This window comes from Muntiacus reevesi, chromosome 6 (genome assembly GCF_963930625.1).
Source record: "Muntiacus reevesi chromosome 6, mMunRee1.1, whole genome shotgun sequence".
NCBI lineage: Eukaryota > Metazoa > Chordata > Mammalia > Artiodactyla > Cervidae > Muntiacus > Muntiacus reevesi.
This window is the reverse complement of record NC_089254.1, coordinates 28,558,115-28,582,385: the sequence shown is the minus strand read 5'-3', so window position 1 is coordinate 28,582,385 and position 24,271 is coordinate 28,558,115. Positions and strand designations below refer to the sequence as shown.

The window sequence follows — 24,271 nt, the reverse complement described above, 5'->3', positions numbered from 1 at the left end:
TACATAAAAAAGACATGCAGAATTATCTGAAGAATACACATTCTATACATATAATTCCTATGATCTCTGGGTTTTTGAAAGTTATTTTTTAATGATATTTACTTCAGAAAGTTGAAAAACTTGTATCTATACTGACACATCACATCCTGATCAAGCAGCAAGTCACGAAATACAGGACTTATGGTATACCTTTTGGTATGCTTGATAACTGTATCAATTTTGTATTAATATAATTAAATATCAGTGTATATAAATTAATAGAACAGACATTAATTATCAATATATGCTGATATTGCGTTGGTCAAAAAGTTCATTCGCGTTTTCCCATAACACTGTATAAAAAAGACCAAATGTAATTTTGGCCTAACCCATATTTAATAATATTGCTTAATACAAAACTAACATATTAAATACTAATAGTAATAGTTTACAAATATTAATGAAAATGAAATAAGACTCCTCTATAGCTTATATTCTTAAAAATCTGTTTTTCAAAATTCATTCAAAATCAGTTTACGGTACATATGTATTTACTAAAGGAAATGTTCTTATTAGTTTCAAATTCCCTATCAACACAGAATACCATAAAGCAATACATTTTTAAAAATTCTAATTCTCCCTGTGGCACATATGTCCTGTGCCCCAAAGGTCAATAAACAGTAGAGGGCTTACCTAGAGATAGAGGTATCAGTGATTTACTGAACATACTACAACAATTACAGTAACATAACTTAAAATCATACTGCTTAGCTGTGAAGACAGTCCTGTTCACCTAGAACAGTCTTACGAAGTATTTCACTTACTAGCTGCCTAACATACTGGTTGTATGCCCTTGACCAAGACACTAACCTCTGATAGCCTTGGTTTCCTGTTCTAAAAACTGAGGTCACCATTGTTGTCTGCTTCAGAGGATGCCAAAATCAAATGAGTTAACATACATAAAATGCTTAAGCACAATGTCTGACACTTTGAGACAATGAATTGTTTCCACAACTGATTACAGGAAATACACTGTACAGTACATGGGGACTTTATGGTGAGAGACAAGTGTTATGGTTACAGTCCCAGGGTTCTAGAGACAAAATATGTATGGAGATTAGATGACCTTGAGCAAATTATTTACCACTCTAGGCCTCAGTTCTTACACCTGACAATACTTAACTTTATAGGGTGTTCTAAAGAATAAATGAGTAATATGTCAAGTGCCGCATACAGTATCTGGGATACTCTAAACATGCAGTAAATGTGAGTTTAAATATAAAACAAACATTGAGGGTTAAAGAACACTTTTACTTCTTGTTTCATTCATAAAAGGAAACAATTATTTCTTTTCCTATTAGAACATTATGAAAGTGGAAGTTCGGCCCCATATATCATTCAGTCTCATAAACAAGGTATCAAGCCTCATAATACGGACACTGGCTACATATTTGCTGGCTGAATTTATGGATGCAGTCTGCCAGCAGGGAGTCCATGAAATGGATGAAAGTCTATCAAGAGGTTACTAAAACCATTTACTGCCCTATCATTAAAATCAATTTAACTACTGACATCCTACCAATGAGGACAAAAGGTGAAATTCTAGAAATAAAAACACAATGCACTTTAACTTTATAAAACTGTAAAACAAGTAATCAATAGGATTATTTACAAAATAAATTATTCCTTCAATAAGTATACTGTCATAGTTCATAGTATTTATGACAAATATCTGTCAAATGTTAGAGTTTCAAATTTAAATGTAGATCTAACTATATGGGAAAATGGGTTAAGATTTACAAACCACTTTAAGTGTAACTCTTTATCCTACATGAGTTCTGTTTAGTACACGTCACCATATGCATCTAATCTCTTCTCCTTTCTTCTCCCTCAGGTCCCTGGCCAAGACACCCTCAACCATAACAAGGATTTCCCACCCTCCCGCCCAATCCCACACCAGGCACAGGAGGCACCCACTTACCACAGCACAGATCACTATCTGGTTCCTATACTTCTGTGCAAAAGCAGCTCCGCTTCTGTGAACAAAAAGCTGTGGTGACTTGACTCATTATTTACACAACTGGACTAAACTCTCTTGGGCCACATTATGAGGCACCTACATGATAACTTCTGAGGGACAGAAGCAACCTTGAGACTTTAAATATCTTTGACTTCACCTTAAAACTTTCCTTTCTGCTAAGATTCTCATCTGCAACTGTCTCTCAAAACAATTAGATGAAGGAAATAATTAGATATGCAAGTTCCTCTTTTATTTCATTTTACTAAGCACTTTTTCTTTTATGGTCATAAACTCATTCCTTTTCAAGTATGCATCCTGACTCATCCCAAGGATCTATCCATCTCATTCTTCTATGAAATCAAAGCTTTCCTCCACCTGTATGCCTTCCCTGAGTTATCAGGATTGTATGTACTGAGCAACATTCCTTGATGTGTGAAACAGAAAAAAAAATCATACACATAAGACACAGCTCCTGTCTACAGGAGGTTTACAATGCAACTTTAATGTATAATAATATTCCTTCATCTAAGCCTAAATTCTGCATTGTTTATAGAAGACTCTCGAACTGCATTTCCAACATGAAAAATCCAACATAACTTGAAATGACGGTCCTCATCCCAACCTTGCAAACTTTTTAGTTATCCTTTTAAGGTCCTGCTCAGGTGTTAACCCTCTCCATGAAAACACTCCAAGAACTCTACAAGCAAGTCTTTCCTTCCTCTGGGCTTCCGGAACACCTCATTGACAGTCTTTACAAACCACGCTGTACTTTAATAAACTACATATTCATCATATTCCATTAAGTCTGAGACGCAAATGATAAGAAAGAAAAACTATTATGCTAATTAAACGATGACATGTCTTTGGTTATGAGGTGGATTTCAATTTCCAAGATGTTAAATTGTTAAAAAAAAAATTATGTCTTAGAAACAAAGTGATTCGGAAGGTTCCACAATAGGGAATATACTGTTAGGGAGGCAAATTTCTCACTTCACCTTTGGTGTCTCAATGCCTGTTACCATACTTAATACAAAGCAGAGAAAAGAAACCAGCAAACGTGCTATTTTTACGGAATCCCTTCACACTGATTTCATGTCACCATTCTGTGTATTAAAGAGAGGTTCAATAAAGTATCTTTTGTATTAAGCAGCTTCACTGCCACAGCCTTTATCAACACCACTGTGAATTCACTGTTAAATTACCCCAATAACATCCTTTCTTCTAGGCTCCTAATTTCTGACTTCTCCACACTTTTATCTAGAGAAATGCTATAACAGCATCATTTGCAAATCTTTTCATTCAATCCCCTCTATCCACTAGATTCACATTTTTAAAAATTATTATTACTTTGGCAGAATCTCTTCTTCAAACAAAATGTTAAGCACACAATCCAAAAAACCACAGAACTTCTCTGGCTGAAGCAGGGGCGGCAGGCTGTGCACTGGGCGTGCCCTGAGCTGTTCTGGGAGACCACTATCCTCTGTGGGGCACGGAGGTTAGAGAGCACGACTCTCTATGTTAGCTGTAAGCTTCCCGTGAGGACTTCACCCTTTTCATTCCAAGTTCAGCGGGCTTAACACATCCTCTTCTCTTCACCTTTCTACCCTCGAAGTTTCAAGTACTTACTTCCTAGACCAATCTTCACCACAGAAAGCATTCCTTGTTTACTGCAGACCTCTGATCTTACTTGTCTCTGAACTCTCCCAGTTGTTCTCCTTACCTCAAAACCCAGCAGTTAAGTGTAAACTCTCATACACAATTGCAGCAATCATATAATTGTTTCATGTATGTAAGCCTTATCTCCCTAACATAAGTATCCTTTTAGACAAGTACTTTCAGAGCTTGCAGAGACAGCATGCAGCACACACTTAGTTCTTACTACACTGAAATACACTGCTTCTTTTCCACCTGCACATACACCCTTCCCCATATCCTTAGTTGCACTTCACCATGGCTTTCAGATACCCCTTTTATACAGATCTCTCTTTTAATTCTGATCTTTTAAAAATATTTATTTATTTTTAATTGATTGAAGATTGCTTTACAACACTGGTTTGATTTCCGTCATAAATCAGTATGAATTAGCCATAGGTGTACATATGTCCCCTCCCTCTTGCATCTCCCTCCTACCTCCCGTCCATTCCCACACCTCTAGTTTGTTACAGAGCTCCAGTTTGAGTTCCCTGAGTCATAGAGCAAACGCCCATTGGTTATCTACTTCTAATCTTTAATTCAAGCTAATATCCATATTGAAAACTACTTATTTTCCAACTTTACTGTCTCACATTCTTCTAAAGGGTGAGAGCTGCTACGTACAGGTATTTTACTAAGTTACCAACCTCCATACACAGTTTTCTTTACAATATCCAAACCCTTCTTATAACTTTGATCTGATCTGACCTTTGCAGCTTTATGAGGTAAAAAGGGAAGGAATGAATTACACTATTTTACAAATGAAAAAAGGATTAACGCTCCAATTACAACATGTTTGCCCTGGATGGAGCAGCTAACAGAGAGCAGTGCCCACCAATAAAAGAGTTCTACTTCCCAATTCTGTTGCATTATATGTTTTAAAATATCATTTTCCATTGCTGCCTGAACATCCCCACAAGCAGGCTGTGAACACCGCACCCAGGCAGTCAGGTGTACCAGCGTAATAAGGGGGCTACTGCCATGAAGTTCCCCCCCACCTTCCCCTGTGACTGAGCAACATTTAAACACACCAATGAAATCCCCTCACACCCTGATCCCCCAATAAAGGTATCTGCCCATGGGTTCTTGTTCTCTCTGCTCCCCACGTCCGAGGTTGAGCCAGCTTCCCTGACATCACCTCCCATGTGACTCTTTCTCAGTGCACACTGACTGCTTCTCTAGGACCTGTGTATAATAAACTTTTTTTCCTGGGCCTCTCTTGTGCCTCTTCTTCTGGCTGCAAATGACTGATGATCACCTAAGAGACAAAATACCTGTGAGCTAGGAAGCCTCCCAGTACATGCATCTGCAGTAACAATAAACCTACTACCTGAACTACACCTCTGATCAAGCCCAGATAGTCTCCAACTATAACTTTATTGGGGCTTCCATGGTGGCACAGACAGTGAAGAATCTGCCTGCAACATGGAAGACTTGGGTTCTATTCCTTGGTTGGGAAGATCCCCTGGAGAAAGGAATGGCTACCCCTCCATATTCTCAAGCTTCCCTTGTGGCTCAGCTGGTAAAGAAACTGCTTGCAATGAGGGAGACCTGGGCTCTATCCCTTGGTCAGAGAGATTCCCTTGGAGAAGGGAATGGCTACCCACTCCAGTATTCTTGCCTGGAAAATCTCATGGACAGAGGCTCCAGTCCATGGGGATGCGAAGAGTCAGACACAACTCAGTGACTAACACACACCTGACTTTATTATCACACCTAAGGCAAAGAGAACCTTTATCTACCTCAATTGTTGCTTTTTCTATTCAAAAGGGTCTGGGGCCTCAAATGGTTTTTAAAGTACCTTTGAGCTAAATATTCTGAGCCAAAAAGACAGACCTATTGGGTTTGCTTACTGCACAGAGCACATTTAACAGACTGGAAGTTCTAAGTGCTTCCCAGAGTTTGAACCACATCAGGATCCTGGATTTTCCAACTGCTCTCCAAGTCCACTCAAGAAAAAGTAATCACACTGTTCATACTAAAGTGACATTATCAGATACATGACTATGGTTAATGTACTGAGACAAAATAGCCTAACTATAAATTCAATGTTGAGCACTTCGGTGTATGTTTAAAACACTAATGCTTTGGTAGTCACCTAATAGAAGTACAAATAACAGAAAAATGGCATCTAAGGGCACAATCACTAAGTCTAACATATAATGAAGAACAGAAAACTATTAATTTGTAAACTAAAGTATTACATTAATTTCTATTAAGAAATCATCTTAATCACTCTGCCTTTGTAATAAGAAAAATGGTAGACATGACTCTCAACCCCTACCTCCCCCAACCAAATCCCTACTTAATCAATCATGTAAGCTTAACAAGACTTATACAGAGCTCTCACCATATGCTGGATGAAAGTACCCAGAATAGACTATGTACTCAAATATTCATAGAATCCTAAATTTTAGAATTAGAAAACTCACAGATTATCTAATCAAACCTTCTATACAATATAGGAAATTCTATATTTTAGAGTCTCTGATAGATGGGTATCCAGCCTCTAACACTAGGAAAATCACCACTTCATGAAACAAACTATTCCATTTCTACACAGGATGGTGTGTATGATTCTTTGTAACTCCATGAACTATACAGTCCATGAAATTCTCCAGGCAGGAATACTGGAATGGGTAGCCTTTCCCTTCTCCAGGGGATCTTCTCAACCCAGGGATGGAACCCAGGTCTCCCACATTGCAGGCAGGCATGTGTATATACATATACTGATTCTACTGGTTTCCCAGGGACAAAACATAACAGAACTTCATCAATTAAAAAAGCTCTTCACATATCTAAAGAAGCTGTCACACTTTCTCTTTTCTTTTAATGATACCTGCCCCCCCCCCCCCGATTATTGTTAGTATGAAATGCTTTCCACACTTTTCAACCTGGGAACCCTTCTTGATATGCTTGCCAGCTTGTCACTGTCCCATTTAAAATGTGCCACATCCAGTATTGTACACAATATTGCACATCGTCTGAGAAGTACAAAATACAGGCGCTTTACTCTGCTCTTAGTTTGTGTTAACCCAATAAAGCATCTTCACATGTCCTGCTGCCACACCATGCTTTCCATCTTGTAGGTATAAAATCGTGCCCCCCCAACCTGACAGCTTTAAGTAGAGGATCCTAACTGTTACATTTACGTTGCTAGTTCTGGTCCAGCATCCTGGTCTAGTAAGATCACCATCCTAAAGGAAATCAGTCCTGAATATTTATTGGACGGACTGATGCTGAAACTGAAACTCCAATACTTTGGCCACCTGATGTGAAGAACTGACTCATTTGAAAAGACCCTGATGCTGGGGAAGATTGAAGGCGGGAGGAGAAGGGGACGACAGAGGATGAGATGACTGCATAGCATCACTGAATCAATGGACATGAGTTTGAGTAAACTCCAGGAGTTGGTGATGGACAGAGAAGCCTGGCGTGCTATAGTCCATGGGGTTGCAAAGAGTCGGACACGACTGAGCAATTGAATTGATCTGAAAATCACTTGGCATCTCAATTCTATGCCCTCTCATAATTATTAGCAATACCCCCTAGCTTTGTCTAATCTTTGAATTCAGTCAACAGGTAAACCTTAGGTATGAAATCTGAAACAAAAAAAAATGTTCAACAGGACTGTATCAAGTATAGAACCCTATGCCACAATACCAGAGACCTTTACTGAGGAACACAGCCAACATTTTTCACATAATAATTAGGTATGAGTCTTTAAAGAAATCACGACAATCAATGCTGAAATCAAGATACATTGTGTTGATTTTATTTCCTTTGTATACTCATCCAGAAATTCTAAAGAACGAATTTGTGAATCTAGTTCTTTGGTGAACCCATACTGGCTCCCAATGATTTCTGAATTCCTTTAAATATTCAGAGGACAACTATTCCATAATTCATTAAAGGACTCTGTTATGGGCAGTTATCAAGCTCATCTATCGTGTGGGGTGTTTTCAAAAAGTGAGGTGTTTATTCATGCTCAATTTTTCCATGTTGTGTAACTTTTAAGTTATTGATATGCCCTGAAATGAAGTCTGAAAGTTCCTTCTGACCTTAGGATAGCATTCGTCTGGATCATACTTTCAAACAGAAACTAAACGCCCCCTATCTCCTCACTTACCTTGAATAAATATCTCAGAGTGACTTACAGCTCTAGCTATTTCCACTGGAACTGCATTTTTCTCACTGGTTAACAGAAGCTGGGTGGGTGGAGAAGCTCTGCCTCTTCTCCATATTACACCATTTTGGTCAAGCAACGACTGTGTGCTCCACAGCAGGTTCCCATCGGTTATCTATTTTATATATACTATTCATATATAGTAGTGTGTGTATGTCAGTCCCAAGCTCCCCATTTATCCTTCCCCCACTTTACCCCCTGGTAACCATAAGTCTCTTTTCTACATCATTTGTACCAACTTTTAGATTCCATATGTAAGTAATCCTCAATGAGGTTATCTGTAAAATAAGCACAATAATCTCAAGGATACTGTGGGATATACAGATAATAGAAATACCTAGCACCTATTACATACTAGGAAAACAATGTTTGTTTCCCTTCTCAAATCTCATTTCAAAAAAAAAAATTTTCTAACTAGAGTTAGAACTTGCGTATCTACAAATAGAATTTACTAATCTCTTTAGTTCTGAAATTGCTCTTTCAAGAAGGGACTAAATACTACTACTGAGGTTTCACCATTAAAAATAACAACAAAGAGACAGAGAATTGTGTGTTTCACCAATGCTGTATTCAATATATTAACACTGAATATCAGGAATAATAAACACAGTCTATGTGGGAGAAGACAAGGCTAGCTGGATACTCTCCTTTTACGATCCCTAAACCTCAGCTACATTTACTCATTACCAAGCAAAAGATTCAGTTAACAAAGGCAGAAATACAGGAGAAAGACAACTCAAGCAGAAGCCAAGATTCTAGTTCTCACTTTGCCACAAAACACAGGAAAATCACTTAAGCTTTCTAAACTTCAGTCTCTTTTGTGCTAAAGTACCACTAAGGGATGAGGGAGGAGGAAGGATGCTCAATTATCTTTAAGTTACCTGAGTTAACTACAACTTTAGTAAGTCTTTCTCTCACCACACATACTTACATTAGCAATAGGTTCTCTTTGCCACAACTTGCTCACTCACTAGGTAACAAAATGACAAGCATAAAGAGTATCCAATCTTACTCATACCTAGATCAGAGGAGTACAGGAGAGTCCACACAGACATCTGGATATGGTCTGATATCAGGCCAGGTTGCCCCTTTTACTGTCAATCCTTACTACATCATCCCTAAAAGTATGCAATGTAGCACTGCAGAATCTCTGACCCATGTTTCTGCTTTCACTTATAACAGTAAAAACACAAAATTCCTTTATAAATAGACTTTAACAGCAATAACGAAGACCAACTGGTGAGCAATAATCTCAAAGACCATTTCAAGCTAAAAGTTTATCATTTGCAAATCTGTGTTATTTGTACTTTTCCCCATCTTCTTGCTTAATCAAGCTTCCTTTCTCTTCAACTTGCTTTTATGCCAGCTCCAATATTTAAGTATTACTTGTTATATATTCCCTGATTTAGATTTGAAAAGCAGATGATTAACACTCGATTTTCCCTCACTCTATTATCTTGAAATCCCTCCCAAAGATGCCCTTTTAAAAAATTAATGTGGCTCTATACGAGTACTTTTTTATCTTCCGTGAAAAACTTGAAAATAGGCAACAATATTGTTATATCATCATCAACATATCTTAAAGGTCATGCTATACATCTTCTAACAGGTAAAACCAACTTGGCAGTTTAGAATCCAAATCACTTGTACAGGGCACAAGATGTAAGTTTCTTAATGAACGCCAACTTATAACAAACAATATTAGAAGATTTTACAAAAAGAATATTATAGGAAAAAACATGACTTCTCTGAAAAAGGAAATAACTAAACACAGGAGACATATGCATACATATAGATACATGTATGTTTATATATGCACACATACATATGTGTGTATATGTGTATACCATATGTGTATACCATATGTATATACATTATTTTAAGATTTACTAGGGAAATCCAAACTAATACAACATATGGCAGAGGAAAACCATATTTGTATTACATGTCTAGTCAATTTTCTACTTTTACTAGCTCTGGAAAAAAGTCTGGTGTAAGAAGCTGATTCTACTGGATTAAATTAGGTTTTAAATTAAATATAAATGTCAACTATCTCGTTTGGCCTCTATTTTCACCAATAATGACTCTTCCATTCCTGGTTCTGTTAATCCCAAGGTTTTATATTTTAAATCTCCAAAGAAGTAAAGGAAGATAGAGTTCTTGAAGTGCCAGCAACATTTCATGTCTGAACTACCTTTATGCAAGAATTTCAACAGAAATGTTAATTTCCACTAAAACTGACAAAGAAATATCCATCTATCAAGCAAAAGCATGATCTATTACCATATACGATCAGGGCCAAAAATAAACCAAATTGCTGGCCAGTGCCATTACTAATGAAATCAATGGTCCCTACACATTCTAAATTCTTTAAAGAGAAATAACTCCTACAGTTCATTTAATCTAGGACACTTTGGCTACCAGAACACACTGCAAAAGCAAGTAGTTCTTTTTTGAGGAAAACATCATCCATTATCCTCACTTACTTAAAACAAAGGATATTCTTAAGCCAGCAGTGTAACTAGTTCTTACTGTTGTTTTAGTTGCTAAGCTGTGTTCCACCCTGCGATTCCATGGACTGCAGCCCACCAGACTCCTATGCTCATGGGATTCCCCAAGCAAGAAGACTAGAGTGGGTTGCCATTTCCTTCTCCAGGTGATATTCCCAACCCAAGGACTGAACCCACATCACCTGCGTTGGCAGGCAGATTCTTTACCACTGAGCCTGAGAAGCCCATGATTAGTTATTATATTTGCTCTTAACCTTTTTAAGAGGATTTCTCTTCTTCTAACTCCAAACTCTAACAAGGAAACAATACGATTCACAGTAGGAGCACATGTATTTAGTTCCTACTACAATCCTAACTAGCTAGATGCTCAACCTGGAACTCAGGATTCAAGCTGAGACCAAACCATAGAAACAGAAACTGAATAATTATCAAGGAAAGAAGCTTCCTGTAGGATATCATTAACATTGCCATTTCATAAAATCAAGTATGAAGCTCCTCAGTTTCAAATACTAGTTTCACAAAAGACCTATACATAGAAAACTAAAAAACACTGATGAAAGAAATCAAAGGGGACACAAACGGATGGAGAAACATACTGTGTTCATGGATTGGAAGAATCAATATTGTCAAAATGGCTATTCTACCCAAAGCAATCTATAGGTTCAATGCAATCCCTATCAAGCTACCAACGGTATTTTTCACAGAACTAGAACAAATAATTTCACAATTTGTATGGAAATACAAAAAACCTCGGATAGCCAAAGTAATCTTGAGAAAGAAGAATGGAACTGGAGGAATCAACCTGCCTGACTTCAGACTCTACTACAAAGCCACAGTCATCAAGACGCTATGGTACTGGCACAAAGACAGAAATATAGATCAATGGAACAGAATAGAAAGCCCAGAGATAAATCCACGAACCTATGGACACCTTATCTTTGACAAAGGAGGCAAGGATATACAATGGAAAAAAGACAACCTCTTTAACAGGTGGTGCTGGGAAAACTGGTCAACCACTTGTAAAAGAATGAAACTAGAACACTTTCTAACACCATACACAAAAATAAACTCAAAATGGATTAAAGATCTAAATGTAAGGCCAGAAACTATAAAACTCCTAGAGGAGAACATAGGCAAAACACTCTCTGACATAAATCACAGCAGGATCCTTTATGACCCACCTCCCAGAATATTGGAAATAAAAGCAAAAATAAACAAATGGGACCTAATGAAACTTAAAAGCTTTTGTACTACAAAGGAAACTATAAGTAAGGTGAAAAGACAGCCCTCAGATTGGGAGATAATAATAGCAAATGAAGAAACAGATAAAGGATTAATCTCAAAAATATACAAGCAACTCCTGAAGCTCAATTTCAGAAAAATAAATGACCCAATCAAAAAATGGGCCAAAGAACTAAACAGACATTTCTCCAAAGAAGACATACAGATGGCTAACAAACACATGAAAAGATGCTCAACATCACTCATTATTAGAGAAATGCAAATCAAAACCACAATGAGGTACCATTACACGCCAGTCAGGATGGTTGCTATCCAAAAGTCTACAAGCAATAAATGCTGGAGAGGGTGTGGAGAAAAGGGAACCCTCTTACACTGTTGGTGGGAATGCAAACTAGTACAGCCACTATGGAGAACTGTGTGGAGATTTCTTAAAAAACTGGAAATAGAACTGCCATATGACCCAGCAATCCCCCTTCTGGGCATACACACCGAGGAAACCAGATCTGAAAGAGATACATGCACCCCAATGTTCATCGCAGCACTGTTTATAATAGCCAGGACATGGAAGCAACCTAGATGCCCATCAGCAGATGAATGGATAAGGAAGCTCTGGTACATATACACCATAGAATATTGCTCAACCGATAAAAAGAATTCATTTGAATCAGTTCTAATGAGGTGGATGAAACTGGAGCCCATTATACAGAGTGAAGTAAGCCAGAAAGATAAAGAACATTACAGCATACTAACACGTATATATGGAATTTAGAAAGATGGTAACGATAACCCTATATGCAAAACAGAAAAAGAGACACAGAAGTACAGAACAGACTTTTGAACTCTATGGGAGAAGGTGAGGGTGGGATGTTTCGAAAGAATAGCATGTATATTATCTATGGTGAAACAGACCACCAGCCCAGGTGGGATGCATGAGACAAGTGCTCGGGCCTGGTGCACTGGCAAGACCCAGAGGAATCGGGTGGAGAGGGAGGTGGGATGGGGGATCGGGATGGGGAATACGTGTAACTCTATGGCTGATTCATATCAATGTATGACAAAACCCACTGAAATGTTGTGAAGTAATTAGCCTCCAACTAAAAAAAAAAACCCAAAACAAAACACTAGTTTCATTTTATTTATCTTGTATAATTTTTAAAAAAATTTTTCTGTCCATATCCTCCAGAACCTTTCCTATACTTTCTAAAGAACATAAGGATGGATGGTGGAGAACTCTTAGCCCCTTGTTCTTGAGCTAGCCAATACATTCTGTCAAAGCTAAATCATTTTTTCAAGTTCTGGTAATAGCTGTTATGAATATTAAGAACAAAAATTTCCCATAAATTAACAATACCACTGGGGGGAGGGGAGCATGAAATAATCAAAAAGTACTAAAAAGCAAATGAAAACACAAAGTAAGAAATCTGAACTTCCAGGGCTCATTTATAGAAGGGAAATATCAGGTCCTTGCTGCTCATTCTCCCCCTTCCAGAGACAGGAAAGTACCTGGTGTACCACTCTTAATGTCTTAAACGCTCAAAGTCAAAACGAATGAAAACAGCCAATTCCTTAGCTTCATTAAGACCACTCCATGGCTTCCCTGGTGGTTCAGCAGTAAAGAATCCACCTATGATGTAGGAGACACGTGTTCAGTCCCTGGCCTGGGAGAATCCCACATGCTGCAGAGCAACTAAGCCCGTGCACAACTACTGAATCCGCAGTCTAGAGCCCAGGAGCTGCCACTACTGAAGTCCGCGAGCCCAGAGTCCAGGCTCCACAATGAGAGAAGCTACCGCGGTGAGAAGCTGGAGCACTGTAACTAGAGAGCAGCCTCCCACCCTCAACCAGAGAAAGCCTGTTTGCAGCAATAAAGACCCAGCAGAGTCAAAAATAAATAAATAAAATTATTAAAAAAAAAAAAAAAAAATGAAACCACTCCAGGGTGCTGCACCCAATTCTAAATTGCTATCTTCTCTATCACCATGTATACCGTAATTCAGCAAACGTCTGTCAAACACCTATTACGCTAGGAAGTAAAGCAAAATCTGCAAATGAGACCCAGATTAACTGCACAGACTTGTTGAAATCAGCATACATTTCTGGTCTTTATAGCATGGGTATTTTCTTAGAACAACACAGCATATCTATTAAAAATTAATAAAATTTAAAGTATTTGATCTTAGGAGAAAAAAATCCAACTACATAAAGCTCAAATTTTCTCATACACGTAAGTGTCCCTCAAATCATATAAACTCTTTAAATAAAAAAACTATTCCACGATACAGAGAAGATTGGCATGGCCCCTGCGCAAGGATGACACGCAAATTCGTGAAGCGTTCCATATTTAAAAAAAAAAAAAAAAAACTATTCCAGAAAATGCAAGATTAAACACACCTACTGACAGTGCTCAACACATAGCTAGTCAATATTTATGGAATAAAAATTATGAATTGTACTTGCCACAGAAATCTATTCTCTGAGCCACTTATGAACTAGGCTTGATATCCATCTCCTCCATATTTTGCCTTATCAGTAGTTCACGGCTGACAACTTGATCCCTGGTTCTCAAACTTAAATGAGATTTACAACCACCTGGAAAGTTTGTTTGAAGTCCTTGACCAAATCCTTGACCATACTCCCTAAAAATTACAATTCCAGAAAACAGATCCTGCATTTACAATAATATATCATTCAAGTGGGCTTCCCTGGTGGCTCAGACGGTAAAGAATCTGCCTGCAATGCAGGAAACCTGGGTTCGATCCCTGGGTTGGGAATGATCCCCTGGAAGAGGGCATGGCAACCCACTTCAGTATTCTTGCCTGGAGAATCCCCATGGATAGAGGAACCTGGCGGGCTACAGACCATGGGGTCGCAGAGAGTGGACACGACTGAGCGACTAAGCACGGGACAGCAAGTGAATGTGAGGCGGTCAGAATATCCTACTCTGCTTTGCTGGTTTACCTTCACAAGAGGCGAAGGGAAAACTCTGGGTCATAATTGGTATCAATGAGAAAACAGAAAAACTGAACATTTCTGGCCAAAACTAAAGATTATACAATCCTCTTAATTAATCATAATTCACTAACTAATGCTTAAAAGGCGAGATGAAATATAACTTTGTCAAACCTTTGCTTTGACAATACAAATTGTCATTCAACCCACCCAAAACAGACATTTTTCTGAAATAATGTATTGTCAATGTTCAGAAAAAGAGTAGAAACAAAGGAAGCTGAGGACTGTGATCCATAGAAACAGGCATGAAATTGTGCTGTAATAGTTTTAGGGGAAAACGTCCCACACTCAAAACACTCTCTGATTAGTTACTATGTTGTCAATAAAAAAGCCACTAGTCATGTGTTACTATTTAAATTAAAATTAAATAAAATCAAGTAGAATTCAAAATTCAGTTCTTCTACTGCATTAGTCATAATGTAAATACTCAATAGCCACATGTGGCTAGAGGCTAACATACTGGATAGAAGAGATATAGAACATTTCCCTCATCACAGAAAATTCTTTGGGATAGCTCTGGCTTAGAGTCAATGGGTATCTAAATAAAACATGTAATCTCCATTCTCCTGAATCAGACAGGTCTATCTGACAACTTCTAAATTTTAAACATGTAATTCTACTTTAGGTAGTGACTGTAAAACAAGAACCCTAGCATAATCTATCTGCAATTTGTTTCAAGAAAAGTTATTCAAAAGTGGTATGTTTATTCATTTCTGATTCTCAAAACAGAAATAATTTAACTAAAGAGGTCTTAAGTATCAGACACCAAAACCACAACTAGGTTTTCATAATCAAATGAAAAGTGTTTAATTACTAGAAAACAAAAGGCATTAGGTGAAAAGACTGATCCCAAAAGATTAAAACACTTAATAAGACTGGTTTTCCAACTACTTCAAAAGTTTTCATTCACATATGTAACAAATAACTACTTCATAACTAGTTCTAAAACGACCTTACAACAAATTCAAATTAGTGACATTTTACTGTCTATGGTTTTAATTGCTTTCTACCAATTTCACACTAAAAACTCCTATAAATAACTCAACCACTGTAGATTTTATTTAAATATAATTTTATAGGGGGACTATTCACTGAAAGTCCTGAGCAAATCTTGGTCTTAGCAGAAAAGTAGACATAAAAGTTAATGAAACAATTTGCAACTCAAAACCATATCTCTCAACTGCATGAACATCTAGTTTTGTATAATAAAATGCACAAGCACAGGCAACAAGATGCAGAAGCGTGAGGATTAACAGAATTCAAACTGCAGCAGATCTATAACTCTATTATTTCAGCTTTAAATAGACTTTCCCTTAAGTAAGACATAAGCATCACTTTGACTAGGGTTCTTTCAGAAAAGCTCAAGTATACACAAATTGATCTCTAAATTACAAAAAAAAAAAAAAAAGATTATCTGGAAAGTCTGCAGAAAAAAAATTTTAGAAAATACATAAACCTAACACAAAATCTGTAAACATAAACGGGTCATACTGATGAATACAGAGTTATGGCAGTGAGTCTGACATTCCTGTGTACTTTAGCTTCTTTATGATCATCTGCTTGCTTACAGGTTCACATTGAATCTGAGAGTCAGCAAAGGAAAGCACTACCTCGTTACTAAAAACAGTTTAAAAGGATCTTTAAAGAGAAAGACTGTATAATAACTTACCTGCCACACTGGTGATTGTAACTGGAACTCCTTGCACTTGAACGCCCGCAGCACCCAGGTTGGCAACACTCACTGTCTGAAGGTTAGGCACTGAAGCGAGCTGGGCAGTATTCAAAGTTATTGGGGCACCAGCAACAGCCACAGGAGCAATCTGAGCAAGGGTTGTGCCGCCACTTGAAGACACTGGGGTGATGGTTAATTGCTGGGATAACCCAGCATTCTGAACTTGCAAATTTGAAAGACTCTGAATATTCTGAACCTGTACAGTTTGCCAGCTGATTTGCCCTGAAGGTGTTAAAGTTGGAGCCCTGATAAGCACCTGAGTCGGATTTACTGCTTGAAGTTGAACATTCTGCAAAGGCTGCTGCTGGATGGTCTGAATCGTCTGCCCTGACTGGAGTTGAAAAGACTGGGGTGGAATAGCTTGAATAATCTGTTGCTGAGGCTGTTGGATCTGGATCTGTTGCAAGATAGGCTGGCCTACAATTTGCACCTGCTGAAGAGAATTTGATTGATCCTGTGTATTCTGTATTCCATTAGACTGAAGCTGACTGGAGCTCTGGGCTTCAGACTCTGTAGCAGAAGGTGTCTGAGAATCTTCAATGGTGCGTTCAGAACTACTGGCTGATGTGCTTGCATACTGGCCCGTATCTGCTGAGCTCACTAACGTGTCACTGCTGGTCAGAGATGTTGATGCAGTGGTTGTACAGGTAGTGGAGGAGGAGGGAGATTCTGGCATACTGGCAGACGCAGTGGTGGTGGTAGGTGTGGACGCTGACTGACTCCCATTGGAAGTCCCACTGTCAGCAGTAGCAGCAGGCTGGCCAACCTGCGCAGCTCCCCCTCCAGCAGCCACGTTGTTTATCACTGGCAAAGCTAAAGTCACTCCCCCAATGTTAATTGGTAAGGTTGTTACAACTTGAGCCTGAGTACCAGGAAGGGTCTGTAGCTGCAGTGGTATTGAAACACCAGGTCTAATTTGGACTGGAACTGTCTGATTTGCCAGGTTTTGAGCAAGAATATTCCCAGAAGCTGTCCTGTTAGCAGCTGTGAGTATAGCTTGATTATTACCTGCAGAAATGAGCTGAATTTGACCCTGCAAATCCTGTAGAGATGAACTACTCGTTGGATTGATTTGAATTTGCTGGCCTTCCACCGTTTGAAGTTGTGGAATCACTTGGTATTGTACACTACCACTTGGATTTTGTACTTGTATGACTTGAAACTGACCAGGGGAAGAAGAATTACCTGATTTAGTTTTTGTGGGAGATGCACTCCCATTATTACTGCTGGAAGAACTAGATGAACTAGAAGCTGGTTGAGAAATGTTATTTTCTTTTGAAGCAGGAGGAGTGGAGGCAACAAGTTGCCAAGCATTCCCAGCAAGTTGTGTTGTTACCAGTTCTAGCTGTTGTGGTTGATTCTGAAGTTGCACCAATCCTTGGCTTGGATCTATAATAATTTGTTGTTGTCCAGTTGCTTGATTTTCACCAGGAGTCCCTATTTTGCTGCAAGTAGCTGCCAGTAAAGCCAGAGGAGAGGGCTGAGAGTCCTACCCAAAATGGGATTGTAAAAGGGAGAGGGAAAAAAAAAAGTGGGAGGATTTAGTGAAGGCCAGTAGTTGGGAGGGATTTATTTATTTTGACAGCTCTACATTTCAGAACTTACTCAAGAAAAGGAAAAAATCTAAATATTAGCAAAAGCAATAAGATACAGGAATAAGGAAGCAGGTCCTACAATATAAACTATAAATAATAAGAAATTTCTAACAAACTTTCTTGAAGTGTTATTTTACTAAACTCAAAACGCCCTTGGGAAAACACACACCTTTCTCTTGTAGCCTGAGTTCCTGGTGGAATTTTAACCACGATATTCCAAACATGTGAAACCCATATGAATTTACAATTTAACTTCCTCACTCTCAGAAAGATGCTTTGAGTGGATAAACATTTTTGTTCTGTTCTTCACTTCTGGGCATTTAAAGGGCATAACTCCCTCTTTCCCCTTACGTTTCGTGATGCTTTTTTTTTTTTTTTTAATGTTTGCCTTTACCTGGGAGCCTGAGGTTTTGGGTTTTTTATTGTTATTCTCTGGCTCAGAGGTTTTCCCTCCTTCTGTAGCCATCGCCGCTGCCTGTGCCGCCTCCTCCTCCTCCTCCTTCTTCTGATCTGCAACAAACCCCCCCCACCCCGTACACGACAACAGGTTATTAGGATTATTATTATTCGTCTTCCCCTTCCCCTCTCCTCCCCCTCCCCCCGAACATTAATCTCCATAAACCCGCGATCCACGCACACCGGCAGGGGGTGGGGGAGAAGGAGGGAAGGGAGGAGGGGGATATCACAAAACGTGGTTTGAAACCCGACCCATCGGCTCCAGAGCAACACCCAGAAGGTTGTTCTCTCTCAGACATTAAGACAAAACACAACCCTCCTTCCCTCCCCCCGATTCCCTCCCTCCCTCTCCTCCTCCCCTTAAAGCATCTCAGCGGCCCCGGGGGAGGGGGAAGAACCGAGCAGGGTCTGGGAGGGAGGGAGGGAGGGAGGGAGGTGGTGAAGGAGACCGAGGGGGGTGGAGAATACGTACCGCTCATCCCGCATTAACAGGACAAACCCTCAGACGGAGACACTGGGATAGAGGTGGGTGGGGGTGGGGGCGAGGCGGGAGGAGAGGCCGGTCCCGCCCGCCCGCGGTGGCTCGGAGGAGGCTGTAGCTGGCACAGGCTCTGCCTCTTTTTCCGCGAATGGCCGCCGCTGGGCTGTGGCGTAGCAGCTCCTCTCTCCGCCCGAGCCCTGCTGACTCGCCCTTGATTGACAGCGGCGGCGCGCGGCGCGGGCGGCGGTGCGGGCCGGGGGCGGGGCCAGGGCGGCGCAAGCAGGGCCTACTCCCCACCCCCCTCGGCCTCTCTCTGCCAGAGCCTCCGACTCTCCACCCCTTCCCCCAGCGGATTGGCCGCCGACCTGCCGGGGGCCGGGGCGCTGGGGCCGCCTTCTCTCCACCCCCTTTCTGAGGGTTATTCTTTCAGCAGCTTTTCTTTTCCTCGTGTGGCTCCTCCGCTGCTGGTTCTCTCGGCGTTCTAACTCAGGCGCACTGCCGGTAGGCCTTTCATACAGCCAAACTTGTTGTCTCAGGATATCCCGCCCCCTACTCATTTCCCAGCGCCCTCCCCTCAAAAGCCGGCTCCAGCATCCCTCAGAATTGCCACTAAAGAAAAAAAGTAGGATTCTCATTCAAGAAAAGCGGGAGGAGCGGACAATGGGGCGCGCGAGCCACCGAAGACTCGGCGCAACCGGTGAACTGTCCGCTGCCCCCGCGCAGGGAGCATGGCTTTCCTGAGGCGCATCCGGACCCGGGCGCCCTTTTTCCTTGGCTCGGTCCCCATTGGTTGAGCGCCTGGGTGACGCGCGCTGAGTGGTGGGAGAAATGGGGCGGGGCACTACCGCAAAGGCTGTCGGCCTTTGTAGTTTCCGGTGGCCGCGACGGCCTCTCCAAGACACCGCCTTCCTTCCCGCCCCCGACTGAGGCCCGGCCGCGGAGCGGAAAGCTGCCCGAGGGGGCGGTGGCAGCAGGGCGTGGCCCGGGCCGAGTGGGAGTTGAACTGAGCGAGGGGGAGGGGGAAGGGGTGTTGTTTGCCTGGGCCTATCCGCCGCGCTGGGCTGCCCAAACCACCTCTGCCACCGCCTCCTCGGCTCCAAGCCGCTCCCCGCGGGGCGAGCTCACACCCGGAGCGCTCGGCGATTGAGCGGGCGGCGGCGTGGGGAGGCGGGGTTTGCTGTCCTCCGGGTTTGAATGAACCCGGCTTCTTGGAGCTGCGCCTTCGCCTTTCCTTTCTTTGCTCACCTCCCTAACTCAGGCCCCGCGATTCAGATCCGAGGCCTGCTTTCCCTCGGAGAAGGATCTTCCATTTTGTTGTCTCTGGCTGGTTGCTGGAGCTGAGCAATGACCCGTCCTTTAAGGTTGCGTTGCGTCTTGCCGAATAGTCCGCGTGGTTGTCGGACTTCTCACTCTGTGAGTCTCAAAAGCTTCTCGAGTGGAAGAAAAGCGCAGCTCATTGGGTCAGCCCTGGTCACGGTTCTGCATAAGCTTCTGGGCAAGTGAAATTCGCATCTGGCTGCATAAAGTATCTTGTAAAATTAACTTGAACAGCCTCCTGACCCAGCTTTCCTCCAAAGTCCTGAAGTCAGGATGATGCCATGCATTGTAATAATGCCTGATTAAATGTACCAAAGGTGGAAGTGAATCGCTAATATAAACACTGGCCTTGGGACTAAGCACCCTTACAAACCTAGACTCACAGCCACCCCATTCCTTCTTCACCTGGGCTTCACACACAGCCTAGAGCATTTTTGTCTCCTGCCTGAGGCCAGACGTGTCACAAGAGTGAGGAGGTCCCAGGTGCTTCACTTGACTGGCATTTCCTTTGCTTGTTAAAGTTATTGCAACGTTGGCTGATGACAAAGCCAGCAGTGCAACAAGACAAAGAATTCGAGTAAAGAATTAAATGGTATTGTCTACCCCTTCCTAAAAAATGAGCCTAAGATCCTTAAATCACCTGCCTTTCCCCCACCCTATACAATTTAGAAAGCTCAAACGTGCTTCTCGCATTTACAGATCCACTATCTATCCTTCAGTCTTTTTTTCCCCCAATTCACTGTGATGAATGAAGGAAGACATTTTGTAGTCTTATGAATTAGGGCATTCCTTGTAGTTTTTCTTACCTTGCAAAACCTGCCTCAGAGGAGCAATGTCACTGGCTTTAAATATGAGTTAAAGAAAAGAATTGTTTATCCATTCAGTATAGATCTAACAAGTGTCCTAAATATTCTGTACCTTATAGATAAGTGGTAATAATGGTAATTCATGAAACATCATGTAGGGGAAGAAAAATCATTTTCCCCTACCCTTGTTTTTTTATCTGAGACACAACCCCCGCCCCAAATAAAACAAAGATTAACAAGAGAAAAACAATGTTATTAACATGTATGCCTCAAGTACACATGTGAGATACCCAACAGCAAAATGAATACTTACTCAAAGTGTCTAAGAATTCAAACTTAAATGTCATCTTAGCAGGGAAAGGGAAGAGGGAATGTAGACCTCTTAGGGGAGAGTAAGTAATTTTTAGGAAAGATGAATGGGCTCATATCAAAATAGTCTATGACAAAGTTGTCTGGGTTTGGTTCTAGTCCCTGTGTTAAGAGTCAGTCTTGGGGATTTTCCTGGTGGTCCAGTGGTGAAGACTCCACACCCCCATATCAGGGGGCCCCATTGGATTCCTTGTTGGGGAACCAAGATCTCACATATGAAAACTAAGCACACGTGCCTTAACTACTGAGGCCTCATGCTGTAGAGATTGCAAAAAACCTGTGCACCACAACCAAGACCCAGCCCAGTCAGAATTTTTTGAAAAGTCTGTCTTCCCTGGTTGATGAAACCAGGGGCAGGTGACCTACATTAATCACTTCTCAGGCACCATCATTTTATCTACATAAAAGAAAGTTTAGCTAGATAACATAGTTCCCAAAGTACAGTCATTCGTACCCCCACCTTTCTAAGTTAAGCTATACACAATCTATATTGTGATTAACTTAATGTTTTTCCTTTAAACCAATTTATTTCTAACATAATTAATTTCTAACATGATTATTTCTAACATAATTAATTTAAGAAATTGATATTACCAAGGTAGGGCTTCCCAGGTGGCATTACTGCTAATGCAGGAGACACAAGAGCTGTGGGTTCGATCCCTCAGTCGGGAAGATCCCCTAGAGGAGGGCATGGCAACCACTGCAGATTTCTTGCTTGGAGAATCCCACGGACAGAGGAGCCTCGCAGGCTACAGTCCATGCGGTCGCAAAGAATCGGACACAACTGAAGCAACCAAACGTGCACGCAGGCACCCACTGTCTGTTACTAAGAGTGCAGTCTTCTACAAGTGACTTTATCCCCCCATTCCTTCATCTATAAAACAGCAAAGTTATCACCATCTCAGTCTCCGGCATGTGGTAAACTCTCATCTGTAACCTATGATTTTTATTATTATTATTAATATTATTGCTAAGATACACTAGTTACAACAAGTCAAACTAGAGAGATATGTGACTAAAAACTCTGTTTTAACTGATCTTTATTCCAAAGATTAAAGTTATTAATAATAACCAATGGGCAAATCCTTTCTCACTTTTATTTGACTCACACAAATTTACATATGTGTGTATAATTTGTTAAGGTAAAATTTTGTACACACTTGGACACACACATAGGCGAACGTACAGATGTATATATGCAAACTTGCTTTTTTTTTAACCATAACATATAATAACCATATCTCCAGGTCAAGAAGTATAAATCAAAGTCATTATTTTCATAGAATTTACTACTCCATGGTATGAATATATTTTATTCAATAAAACTACCCCTATTATAGTCACTCAAATTTGTATTGTTTTACCCTACCATAAATAATTTGCAATAAACTTATTTGTACTGGTACTTGCAAATATATTCTTTTATGTTAGCATTTTTATTTTAGTAGAAGGATTTCCAACAGTGGGATTGCTGACACTAAGTGTGTGCATATTTAAAAATTTTAATACATACAGTAAGATTGCTATACCGAAAAGTAATTTTATTTTACATATTTGCCTGGTAGTATGAGTACTCATTTCCCTATAATTTCACCAGCAGTGATGGTTCCTGACCTTGTAAATTATTGCAGATCTGGTGGGTGAGGAGTGTATTTATCTGACTGCTAGCTTGAGCCTCTTTGCATTTGCTTAGTGGCAAGTGATTTCTACTGCAGCAAATTGCTTACTACTGCCCCTGCCTCTAAGTTCCTATAGTATTGTCTTTCACTTATCAATGAAGGAGCTCAATGTACATGATAATGTTAATTCTTTGTCATTTGTATTGCCCAAATATTTTTTCAACCTATTCTCTTTGATATTTTCCCATGTATTCTGTATAATGTACTCTGAACTCTATTTCATCAAGGATAATTTCAACCTAAATGACTGCTTTTCATAGTTCATTAAAATATGGTTACCTACAGAATAAGGTACCTTTTGCACTATATAGGTAGAACTGTTTCCTTCACTAGGCTAGGGCAGAATTATTGTCTCCTTACCCACCCCTACGCCTCCACAACCCACCCCTCCCCTGTCCCTTACACACATAATCCTAAATGCCTGGAAGGGTGCTTGGACCACTGGAAGCATTCAATACATATTTATTGAGTCAATAAATATCTATTGAAAGTTTTAGTACATAATCTATACAAATAAAATTACCCTGTCACAGCAAGATTTCTGGAATAATTTTTTTAATCAAATTTGGAAGATACTTCAAATAGTTTGAAATAAAACACAAACTATCCAATTCACCAGAAATGGGTGTAGAGGCATGTATACCTAAGAGGGCACCCCATATATTATAAGCAGTTATTCTCTCTAGCACATGCAGGAACTGATTTGTAATGATGGTTATGAAAAGTGAAAGTGTTTGTTGCTCAGTCTTGTCCAACTCTGCAACCACTTGGGCTAGATAGCCCACGAGACTCCTCTGCCCATGGGATTCTGCAGGCAGGCAGATTCTTTACCATCTGAGCCACCAGGGAAGCAATGATTGTTATAGATTCTCTTAAATAACCTGAGGGCAGCCAAAAATAATACTCAGGTCTATTTCCTTATTTGCTTTAATTCATAACAATTTTCACAAGGACCTGAATCATATATAATAAAATGTGAAATTTAAATTTAAAAATGAAATGGTGAATACAAATATGACCACCAACAATGTCAACAGATTATGTTTCATCTGAAGTTTAATTTTGATTCCAAAGTTCCTAGAGCAAGAGTAAATAAAGAAACATGATTGGTTCTATAGTTCTCATTTTCAGAAAGTTGAAAAAAGACACTTTCTCCAGGAAAGCAAAGCTCTTGCTAGCTCCCAAAACTAACAGCTAT

The 24,271-nt window shown here is 40.2% G+C and overlaps 1 protein-coding gene and 1 non-coding gene across 3 annotated transcripts in view; one reads left to right on the top strand and one right to left on the bottom strand.

The window, feature by feature from the left end:
- SP4 (Sp4 transcription factor) overlaps positions 1 to 19,044 on the bottom strand; it is an 82,753-nt gene extending 63,709 nt beyond the window's left edge. Inside the window, exons 1-3 of one of the 2 annotated variants that reach the window (XM_065939404.1) lie at positions 18,894 to 19,044; positions 18,360 to 18,475; positions 16,308 to 17,859 (exon numbers count right to left, since the gene is read on the bottom strand). In XM_065939404.1, coding sequence (XP_065795476.1) covers positions 16,308 to 17,859; positions 18,360 to 18,475; positions 18,894 to 18,900 — 1,675 coding nt within the window. In that variant the 5' untranslated portion in view covers positions 18,901 to 19,044. The remainder of the gene's footprint in view (positions 1 to 16,307; positions 17,860 to 18,359; positions 18,476 to 18,893) is intronic. The other variant, XM_065939405.1, reaches the window with a different exon arrangement.
- On the top strand, positions 13,872 to 13,974 carry LOC136171259 (U6 spliceosomal RNA). Its single transcript, XR_010663806.1, has one exon. It is a non-coding gene; the product is annotated as a U6 spliceosomal RNA (small nuclear RNA).
- Positions 19,045 to 24,271: the final 5,227 nt, after the last annotated feature.